The following is a 12,197-nucleotide window of genomic DNA, read 5'->3' on the forward strand; positions in this document are numbered from 1 at the left end:
CCAAGTGGCTAACAAGCTTATCAGTGGCGAAGATGATAGAAGTAAAAAGTAAAGTAAAAAGTATGTCACCACTTCTGGTATGCTGCCTACACTTTGGTGGGTGCTAGGTGAAGCTCTCTTGTTGTCTCCCAAGTTCTCATCCTTTGGAAAAAAATCTGCTTGTTAACTAAATAATAATCATCTTGTTGCCTTCTTAAGTTGTGATAGGCCTAATGTCTTCGAATGAGTTTGCTGCCCCTTCGGCTTGATTAGTTAATCCCAAAAATTACATTTAAATTATTTACCACTGAATTTTTTCCAATCAAATTGATGTTCTTTCAGTCTTCCCATGGCGTAGGGATACAGTAATTTTTTATCTCAACCATTGCTTAATGACTCCAGTTCAGATGATAACATGTTTGCTACATTCCTTGGATATCTCCTTGACACTAAGGGAACTGTCATCAGCTTGCAACAAAAATTTAATTAAACACCATTGGGCATTTCATTTATATACCATAGGAAGAATAAAGGTTTTAAGACTACGATAAGTTATCGACCAGGAGGCTGATTTGGTATCATTAGCTTTAACAGTACCGGGTATGTCTCCTGTAAAGACTTAAACCAGTCAGCAGATCTAATTCCAGGAGTTTGCAGTTTTCACATAGTGTATCATGATGCATATGTCGGAGGCCTTCTGAAAATCTAATAGCAACCAGATATGGGGCTGAATTTGGCTTCGACTTTTGGAAGGTATTTTTTTGGCTAAGTTTCAGCTTCAAAGCCAGAGGCATGGCACAGGCTTTGGCTTCGGATTTTCTTCTTTACTTTCATATTGTTAATATCTGTAAACGACTGTTCATAGTAATGCAAGATATGGAATGCACTGTGCAGCTTGTATGAATTCCACCACATGTGGGGATCATTTAAATGAAATGGCTGACAAATTGGCAAAAGAGCTCCAGAAAAATAGATACTGTTAGCAATGTAAGTACAGCACCGTACAGTATAAGAATGATAAAAAAGAAAATGAAAAGAATCAGAGATGAACGAGAAAATGCCAGAAGAGAAGTGATTACCATATGTAGTGAGAGTTTTCATCATTATAGTATTTGTATGTTTTACAAAATATCAATGTAACTTATGGGTCTAATTTAACATCTATTAATAATGTTATAATGAGACTAAGATTAATATACAAATATTACTGGCAGATAAGTGGAGGGGCAGGACAGCCTTGCCAACTTTGTTATATGAGGGATGCACATATACTACTGTACAGCATTACACCTGACCCTCGATTTATGCTAGGGTTATGTTCTGCAAAACTCACACAACTCGAAATCGCATAAAGTGAATTTTCAATTTTATGAGGAAAACCATAACCATTTCAAGAGGTCCCCCAACCTTAATTCTGGCATTTTTTCATAACTAAAACACACTAAAAGACAACAGTAAACATAATGCTATATAAGGTGTGGACAAATCATTCACTACTCTAGTGTGTTTAAAAAATAAAGAAAATATAATATAAAACTACAGTATAAGATAAGAAAAATGGCAACATGCCACCTCACAGGCCACCTCATCGCCAGGTTTCCCCTTCCTATACCTTACACAGAATGCTTAGTAGCCAAAAAATTTTGCATTAAGTGAATTAGGGGCAGAAGGAGAGTCCTTGCATAATTGTTAATTCGCATATAATGAGTGCGCATAAAGCGAAAGTCAGGTGTACTTGAAAAATCCAACCATACAGTAACAGTGAGGTCACTACTCTAAAGGAACAAGTTCGGTGGATGATTAATAATAGAAAGATTAAGGTAATTCTTGCAATGTACAAAAATTTTGCACAGGTCTGACATTAACTTTATGCAAGTCTCATAGAAGACAGACAATGGCAGGAGATTACATTATTCTGTCCTTTTAATTGCTTGGGACAGAAAGTTTGGTTAATAGTGCTAGTCAATTAACAGTCTTTCCACCTTCTGGTTTTGTTAATTACACATGCCTGGAGGGTAGAGATTCACTATCATTGATCTAATTGTTTTATCTGTCTCTTGTCATATGGAGTGATTCACATATAGATGATAGCTAGTTTTATGTAGCTGCTATGTTTAACAGAAGACTGTTTGATAGGGTTACAAGCCCTATTTTCTAAGACATGTAATTTTATGTAGGTATGCAATATTTTCCTCCAGAAATTGGAAGCATAAGGTCATCGTCGTGTCTCTTTGTTAGCCATATAATTAATGTTTGGTCTTTAACTTTTCAACTATTGGAGGAATTCAAATAAAGGTTGACAAAATATGTTTAATGTATAAGATGATGTCACTAAAAACAGCCATGGCCTAGGGACAAACACCAACTGGTTCTTGTCTAGTAGAGCATCACAAAGAGTTTTACTGACCTTGATTTATAAAGAATGATTGGGAGTAATTCAGTTTATTTAGATACTGACAAACATATAAACATATCAGTGGTAATAAAGACATATTTATAAAAAAAAAAATTAGTGTGTTTTTAGGGTCAATGGTATTAAAGAATGAATTATGAAATATGCACAATTTTATTTTTATCTCCATAAGGTTAAATTATAAAAGTGCAAAAGCTTTTGCTTCTCATACATAACACTGAACAGTCTCTTAGTCCTGTAATACACACACAGCATTAAAGTAAAATACATACTTTCCAGTAAGACAGAACACTCAGGGCACCATTCACAAAGTCAAGAATCCTTAAACAATTAAAATTAAAGACAAATTACTTTACATGAATTCTCTTCACATAAAAATGCATCTTATAGCAAAAAGGTGCCTGAAACCTCTTGGAGCCCCTTGGGGGACAATAATCAGGCCCTCAATACTGTTGATCACAACACCTACAACTAGAAGAAACACTGTCCTTCAACCATTCCAGTTCAGTATTCTTGCACCAATAGTTAAATGTAAACATTTTCTATCATGAAAGGTTGTTTAAAGAAAGTACAGTATTCAACTAGTCAAGATTTTGTATGTTCAGTGTTTTTACAAAACAAAACAGTAAAATTTGTTAAACAGCAATCTAATTGTGGTTATTGTTTTGATTAGAGAATTTAAAAGTACAATCAAAATATTGCACTATTCTCTGAAACAAAATATAATGGCCACTGATCACATCAAAATAAAATAAATTCTGTAATTCACATCGCCAGATGTGGGAAAACAACAAAAATCACAGCCATAACATGTCCTATAGAAAACATTCTAACAATAAAAATAATAAATAAATATTTACATAAAAAAGCAAATAAGTTCTCTATCCTTTGAATATATTTCTACACTAAAACAAAAACCTCAATACCAATGCATTGCTGTCAACCTAAAACAATCCTGGTTTTTACACAATACAGTATAAAGTACTTTATGAAGAGAGAGAGTAAAGTTCACTATTATGAGATTATGTTTTAGTGATAAGAAATGGGTAGTTATCTACCAAAAGGAAAAGCAATCTGAAAATTAGCTTGATGATACACAAAGGTGTATCATACATCCTCATTACAAAAGAAATCATCTATCTTGTACTTCCCCATCAGTGACAGCCTTATTGTTAAACCCTACACCAGCACACAAGAGAACATGGGTGCATGTTGTTGCTTACTGTAGTTCACAAATTAACTATTCTAAAAGCACCTGAATGTAGGCACAATATAACTAGATAATCCACTGCACTAAACCAAAATAATAAAAATATTTCTTTTAATTTGCATATTTACTTATCTGATTACTGAATTACCAGCATCATGAAAGAATGGAAAGGAATGGAGAGAATTAATTCTGAGATCATGGAATGTTTTACATCTTGAAAGATTACATCATATACAACAAAAGTTTTTTATGTGTAACCAAAAACAAACTCTTTACTATCTAACAGCACTAAGCATCATTAAAATGCATGGTTAGGTAATTAAAGCCTATAAAATTGTCAACCATGTTTACACAAAAAGTTTGTACAACAATTCATCGTTACAGCTACATGAACATTCAATTCTAATTTGATTTCTAAAGATATATCAATGGTAAAAGGCTAAAATATTTCCACTTCTTCTAACATCGTGCAAAATTTTGATCAAATACTCATAAATTTCCTTTCTCTTCCTTGTACAATTTAAATAGCTGAAAAATCTAGATTTACTATATTTTTCTTTACATTTCAAAAGTAGGATTTATTGTTATGTACAATGATAATCTAATGCTTTAAAAATATCATGGAGACTATTTGGTTGGATAAGTGGGCTTTGAGAGAAAAGGCCGAGATCTGGCATGGCCACTACGTCTCTCCTGACGGTCAGTGGCAGAACCCTCCGGAGATGGGTGTGATGCGTTGTTCCCTCCGGCACGCAAATGAGCAGGCACGACTTCCTCAGACACATGGACAAGTCGGGTGTGGATAACTTCACAATCAATCTGCATCATTGCAATATGAGCATTGGGGGGTGCAAGAGACTCATTCATTGGACGAGGTGTAGGCATGAGAAGGGACATACGAGGTCGGGCAGAATCATTACGTGCAGTGGCAGGTACCAGCAAATGGTCAGGGGAAAAAGAAACAACGTAATACGTGTCATCACGACGCTGGATAGCTTCCAGGAAAGAAGACAATCTTGGTACTGTTGTCATAACTGCTGTTTCCTCTTCACTACTGTTGGAGTAAAAAAATATTAAACTTTATCTTAAATTCTCTTGAATCACTTTTCTTTACCCACTTCAACCATTAAATATATATCCATTTAATGAACAATGAATCCAATCAACACTGAAACAAAGATTTAAAATTTTGCACACCTTATAGTGGAGAGGGAATCCCTACTTAACATCTCCCCATTCATCATTGTTAAGTCCCTTATGAATTAAGGAAGGTGTCTGTTTAGCATTGCTATGATTCGTTATACTGTCATTGGCACTTGGTGTTGCACAAGCTGTATGGCAGTGCAGAAAACTTAGGAATCCTTCTCACCTAATTTTAGTATGGTTGTGGCATTGTATACATTTGTACCTCACAGAAATATGAAGGATTAGTTTCATTTTGGTTCATCTAACTCCGACATCATGACTCCAAAACATCCAGCAAGTGATATCACAGTGCCTAGCACAGTATGTATTTGTTTTACATAAAAAAATATAACACATATTAATAAAAAAGAAACATGTATATTCAGTACAAAAAAAAAAACCGCCAGCAATTAACCAAGCACACCTTTCATCAAGAAACAGCAAAAGAGTGTAATTTTAAATGTGGAATTAGACTTTAATAAATGATCAGCTCTGAGAAGGAGAATATGATGCATATATTTCTCAGTATATCCTTCATTACCATATCTTACATAATTCATTCATACGTCCTTTGAATTATTTCATACTTGCTGATTTAAAGTCAAAAGATTAGTAAAAATAGGTGTACAGTATGTGCTGGCTAGCTGATGCAGGGTGGTGGAGATTGTTGTGGGTGGAGGTGGTGATGGGTGGTCAGTTGAATACAATGTTTCTCAATAAATCTTTCATTACCACATATTATATAATAAATAATTTTATGAATTCTTCAATTTGGCATAAAAAAAGTGTTTGTCTAATTTGCCAGGCCTTTTATCAAAATACAAGTAAACTAAACCCTTCCCATTCGTGGGTTTACGATTCATGGTAAGCAGCTGGTGGCTCGGGTGGCTAGCATGCGAGCCTTTTCCCGCACCACATCGAGTCACCCCACGTGCCTGTGCCGTCTCATCTCGCTCTGTTTGCCCTCACCCAGTACCCGTGACCTCACATCCCGTGTTATACTCTCAAAACTTTTGTGTTTCTTTGTGAAAATGGCCCCGAAAGGTGCTAGTGATTCTAGTGGAGTGAAACATAAAAGGCAAAAGTCAATGATGACCCTGGCAAAGAAAATTAAATTATTAGACAAGTTAAAGGATGTTGTTTGGTGTGAATGAATCCACAGTGCGGTACATAAGAAAGTATAAACAAGCAATTCGTGATTCTGTTCAAGTGAGTGTTCTTGCAAGTGCTAAAGTGGTGCAAGTTGTTCGTGACAAGAACATAATGAAAACTGAGAAAACACCGAGCATTTGGATTGAGGACCAGCACCGCATAAGTACTCCGATTGACAGCAACATGATTCGTAAAAAGGCTAAAAGTCTTTATGCTCATTTTTACGAGTCAACAGGTGGTGAAGGGGCTAGTGCAGTGACTAAACCAACTTTTAGTGCCAGTAAAGGTTGGTTCGAGAATTTTAAGAAAAGATTCTCGCTCCATAATGTGAAGCTGACTGGGGAGGCCGCTTCAGCTGACCACACAGTTGCAGGTGCATTTCCTGCCAAGTTAAAGAAAATAATAGAAGAGAAAGGCTATAGACCAGAGCAAGTGTTTAATGTCGATGAATCTGGTTCATATTGGAAGAAAATGCCTGGTAGAACATACATAAACAAGCGGGAGAGGCGTGCCTCTTGGTTCAAGGCAGCCAAGGACAGGATGATGTTCAACTTCTGTGGCAATGCAGCTGGCTACATGATCAAACCTGGCTTGCTTTACCACTCGGCAAACCCTTCCATGGAAAGCAGCTTTAAGATGGTCCGAAGAATCAACCAGGTGTTGTTTCCCTACCAGGAAATGTTTAAAGACCTCAAAGCCAAAATGAAACAACTATCAATCACCATGTTTATCAAGAAAGAACCAGCTACTACTGCTGCCACACCACCCTCCTCCTCCTCCCAGATACCTGCCACCTCACCACCTGCCTCCCGGCCACGCGCCACCTCCCGGTCGTGTGCCACTCTCCACCAACCACCACTGATTCACCATTCTCCACCAGTAATCCTGATGATCCACCTATCCTTCAGTAACCAGATGTCTCCCTCTGTACAGTACACCACTTCATCAAGTTCCAGACTTCCACATACTAATGTAAGTAGAGTATTGTGACTTAAGTTTCTCATATACAGTAAAGGTATACCTGTATAATAGTGCACTAAGGTATTTTATAAGTGGCTATTCACGGTTTTGCCAATTAGCGCCATTTCTTGGAACCTATCCCTCGTAAATGGCAAGGGTCTACTATACTGTATAAACTCTCGAGTGATAAGTAAGCTACCTCAGCCCCCGACCAAGAATGTTAACTTGGTAAGATTCTTAAATTAAATTAAAAGTATTTCACTTGTTTTCTTTGTTTAATAATTTATGGTCATACACAGTTTATACTGTATTTCATTTTGGAGTCATCTGAGAACCAGTGTGTCATGGTTTAGTCCAGTATAGGATTATTATTGGCTAGAGAAGTATTTAGACAACAATGGCACATCCTGATGCTTATGTAAACAAAGGTGGGGAGCGGTGCTGGCACCAGCCTTAGTATCTTTACTTTATCATTAGAAAAAAAAAATTAATAGGAAAAGTTCTATTACTCCATTAATTTGGTTTATTCTTTAGACAAGAAACAACTTTTCTTCTATAAATATTTTTGTTAGGTGGCTAGATAACCCAAGGTACTGTTCTTAAATATTATGATCTTGATGTTAGTTACGTCCTCATTCCTAAAGGGTTAACCTTTAGCATGCAAGATGCAGGGTGAGTTTAGGAGACTTTTTGGAAAAAGTGGATCATAAGAGGCAAAAAAATCTGGTAAGTTAAGCAATATTTTAAAATCTAACTACAACAATTAGTTAACTTAATTGTTTAATTGGCAAAAAGTTCATTTAACTTAATCAACCCAACCCTGTAGTACAGTATGATGCAATCCCTGGGTCCACCAAAACCGGGCCACCAGGAAGCTTGGTCAATCAGTGAAAACATGAAATTTGGCACAGACAATGGATTGACAAAGAGGCTGTGTAATGTTACCTTAATGTGAATGTCATCATATCAGATCATGTAACATTAAATAATGGAATTTAAAACTGTCAGTCAGTCCTAAATTGGAAAATCTTTTAAGGATGTTACTTTTCAGGGAATGTTGAGAATGGGTAACTGTTTAAGGCACCTTTGACACACAAAACAAAGCTATTCAGTTTGAACTGGTGTGCTTATATTGTAAATTTAATTACTAAATAACTTAAAAGATTATTGTAAACGAATACAACAAATAATCAAGGTTACCTAGTTGAGGGATCCACCTGTAGTACATCTGGGTGAACATATCGGTAGAGTCGGGTTGGTGGTTGAGAGGGAGGGACCAGAGCATTCCAAACTTCATTAACAACATGCTTTTGTTTCTCTGGAATCAACTGTCCATGACTGAGGAGTCTGTTTCTTCCCTCTTTAGTCTTCAGGTGAGATGTGTGGGGCTTTTCATCTTTCTTCTTTTCAACCTTGGAAGAAGGTTTAAACTTGTGTTCAAACCAGCCTCGGAGCTCAGTTTCTAACCTGAAAGATACAGGGACTATGAAATAGAGTGAACTTAGACAAAAAATATATACAGCATACCCTTAAAATTCGCAGAGGTTAGGTTCTCAAAATGGCCATGAATTACATTTGCTGACGAAGCACATTTAAGGGAAAGGGGTGGCTTGAATAAGTACTTTAAATCGAGAAAATACTGTACCTACTACCTTTACCTGATGACTTATTTTTTACTTTCATTTACTGTATTTTGTCATTCTATTTCTTCTTTTCTCTTAAATCCAGTGATTTTTTTATGTATATCAGGACTTAGGCAATGATATAGTGAGATTTTAAACATTGTTCTGTAAGTACAGTATGCACATAAGGTATGTGTTTTGACTTAAGTACATTTTCGATTTAAGAACGTCTATAGGAACGGAACTCGTACGTAATCCAGGGACTGCCTGTATAACAAATTATAGAATGGAAATTAATGTATTACTACAGCAATAAATTCATTATAGATGCTAGCTTTGCATTCTATATTGTTCACTTTGTTTCAAATTTCACACTGTTTCTCAGAAGTACAGGTATAAAATTACAGTATTACTGTACTGCATATACTATACAATAGTCTGCTTTATGTTTATTTTTGTCTTATAATCATTGTGTGCACCAAAAATAAATAAATAAAAACATGTTTTGGGCATTGTAAGACATTCATGGATTTTTTACATAAGAATGCATCTTTGTTTTTATAACGGGAGTCTATGTGAAAGTGTGATCATATTTATGAAAAATCAAATTACAGTCAACCCTCGCTTTACGCGGTCCCACATTACGCGTTTCCACGTTTACGCGGTACCCTGCCGAAACCGGAATGTTCACTTTCCGCGGTGCGTGTACCCCTTTACGCGGAGAGCGGCTGGCGAGCCGCGCCATTTTTGGATCCAAACCTCCCGCCATCTCTCCCACCATCCGCCATGTAGGTTGCGCAGTGTGTGTCTTTGTTGCGTTATCAGTGACGTCATATGACGTATTGGACTGTAATTGGGCCATGCATCCTTACCTCCCTCCGCTGCTAGCTGTGATTGGTTTAAAGTAATATGACGTGTCCACCCGCAGGAAGGAGGGAGGAAACGCGACGCTTGACCTAGCCGCGGCAGTTTCATCCCTCCAGGCCACACCGTGTATACGTGATTCCATTGTTCTGTAAAATGGCTTCCGCCGGACCACCGCCCCCAGAGAGAAACCTTTCCTTACCTGGACCCAGCCGCCCTAAGCCAAAGAAGACACGACGTTCCTTAAGCTACGAAATTAAGTATAAGATCATACAAGAGTTGGAGAAAGGAACATGACAGGTTGATCTCGCGCGCCAGCATGGTGTTAACGAGTCTACGATCAGGACAATTAAGAAGGATGCAGCCAAGATAAAGGAGCACATGAACATCACAAAGTCTACAGGTGCTTCTATGATCAAGTATTTCCACAACCAGGTGCTTCTCAAGACAGAAAAATTACTTGTGAGCTACTTGGTGCGTCAGGCGCGACGGAACATGGCTGTGGACACGCGCTCAGTTAAGGAGTACGCACGTGAACTGTATGCTGCAGTGTCACGAAAGATGGGAATTACAGAGCCCAAACCCTTTAATGCTTCCTCTGGCTGGTTACAGAGGTTTAAGAAGAGGAACAAGATCACCAATATCAACATTGGTGGCGAAGAAGCTAGTGCTGACCGTGTTGCGGCTAGGGAATTTCCTCCGTTTTTACGTGAGATTATGGAGGAAGGACAGTACACCGACGACCAGGTGTTTAACATGGACGAATCTGGTCTTTTTTGGAAAAAGCTACCTTCCAAGACCTTCGTTGTGAAGAATGCCAGCAAGTGTCGGGGCCGGAAGTTGCAGAAGGAGCGCATCACCGTCCTGTTTACCACCAATGCCTCCGGTACCTGTAAGCTCAAGTTATCGGTGATCCACACAGCACGCAAGCCGCACGCCTACAAGAGCATGGACATGACCAAGCTAAATGTCCACTGGCTGACCGCACGTAAGGCGTGGATGTTCTCTACACTGTCCCTCTCCTGGTTTGATGACTGTTTCGTTCCCGATGTGAAGAAATTCTGTGAGCAACAGAATGTGCCATTCAAGATTTTGTTGCTGCTGGACAACGCACCAGGACACTCGCCCCTACTGTTAGATCGTCACCCCAACGTAAAAGTGGTCTTCCTTCCTCCCAACACTACGTCTATATTACAGCCCATGGACCAAGAGTTAATCTGTAATGTAAAAGCTGCATTCTCTACTAAAAAATTCAAGCTCCTGAACGACTACACCAACACCAAGGAAGAGTTGCATAACCTGAGTGACACCAACACCGATAGCGAGAGCGAAGACGACGAGGATCAACAGTTGGCAGAGCAAGAAGTACTTTTAAAGCAATTCTGGAGAACATTCAACATCAAGAAAGCTGTGGACTTCTTGGTGGAGGCATGGGATCAGCTGTCTGTAGCAACTGTTCGTCACGCATGGAGACATGTGTTGCAAGGCATTCCGGCCATTAGGCAGAGTCAATCTGTGACTGGTGAGGTTCAGACTGTTGCAGTAGCAGTGGACCTTGCCAGAGAAGCTGCGCAGAGTGTTACAGCTGCAGGCTTCTCCGAGACCACCAACGACGACATCCTGGAGGTGATAAGGGATCCTGATGTGACTACCGACGAGATGGTAGATGATGATGACGTCAGTGAAGAGGCAGGTGGTGCGTCATCCCAAGAAGAACGCCGCTTATCCCATAGTAATGTTAGGGGTGCCATCGAGTGTATCGAGAAAGCCAAGCTCCTCCTTTCCGACGACCCTGACGCAAACAGGTATGAAATCTTCACTACCCAGCTGTTGCAGACTATGGAGCCCTACATCAAGGTTTATCACGACAACATAAACACCAGCCGTCAGCAAAGCATAACAGAGTTCTTCGCCCGCAACCCACCACAGCCAGCCCAAGCCAGTGATAGTGACAGCGGTAGAGACAGTGACGATGACTTTGAGTGATTTGTCAGGGAGGCACTAGTAAGTGTGGATGACACCGATGAAGACTCACCTGAGGGCCAGTAGCCTGCCCTCTGCCTCGGAACCAGCCTCCATTCCCCTACGCCGACCCATCTCTTCTACTCACGTAAGTCTTAACCCCAGCCTTGTTTTTTCTAACCTAACCTTCATTTTATTCTTCTCTTATTGACTGTTCCCTTCTATATTATGTGTGGGTGAATACCATCATAAAGTTAAGAGGTTATTTTTAGTAAAACGTACATACTGTATTGTGTCGGGAAAAAGTGGAGTTTGGGGGTCGGCCCGGTCTCTATTTCAATTAATCCCATATGTTATGTTGTTCACTTTATGCGTTTCTCACTTTACGCGGGCCGCCGTGGGTTGAATTAACCGCGTAAAGTGAGGGTTCACTGTATGAAAATTTTTCAGGAATGGGACCCCTTTATTAATTGGGAAATGACTAACTATTTTGCCAAGAGGAAATTGATTTCAACTTAGGATCTAGACATCTGACCCAAATTCAATTTGAAGTCTGCCTTAAATTTACAAGGTAAGTTAATTTTCTTACCTTAAACTTTCTGTGGCATTGATGTACATGGGGCAAGTATGAGAGCTGTTGGTGGGTAGCTGGGGTGAGCTTCCATCCTCAGTTGATCCTATGTCATCACTGGACCAGAGGAGTGAGCGCTGATGAAATCCTGAGGTGATACTTGATGTCTTGCTCCCATGCATCATTGTCTTGAGTGACTGTAATTTTGATTCACTGCTGAGAAGAACACCGCTGCAAATAAAACAACAATATATATTCTTATATCTGGAGGTACTGTAC

General features: G+C 38.9%; 1 protein-coding gene across 2 annotated transcripts in view; it reads right to left on the reverse strand.

The window, feature by feature from the left end:
- Positions 1–2,531: 2,531 nt before the first annotated feature.
- LOC121875869 (cyclic AMP-dependent transcription factor ATF-6 alpha-like) overlaps positions 2,532–12,197 on the reverse strand; it is a 35,568-nt gene continuing 25,902 nt past the window's right edge. For both annotated transcript variants that reach the window (XM_042380582.1, XM_042380581.1), the window contains exons 12-14: positions 11,937–12,149; positions 8,100–8,366; positions 2,532–4,656 (exon numbers count right to left, since the gene is read on the reverse strand). In XM_042380582.1, the coding sequence (XP_042236516.1) occupies positions 4,230–4,656; positions 8,100–8,366; positions 11,937–12,149 (907 nt within the window). In that variant the 3' untranslated portion in view covers positions 2,532–4,229. The remainder of the gene's footprint in view (positions 4,657–8,099; positions 8,367–11,936; positions 12,150–12,197) is intronic.

Source organism: Homarus americanus, unplaced genomic scaffold (genome assembly GCF_018991925.1).
Source record: "Homarus americanus isolate GMGI-L3 unplaced genomic scaffold, GMGI_Hamer_2.0 scaffold36791, whole genome shotgun sequence".
Classification (NCBI taxonomy): Eukaryota; Metazoa; Arthropoda; class Malacostraca; order Decapoda; family Nephropidae; genus Homarus; species Homarus americanus.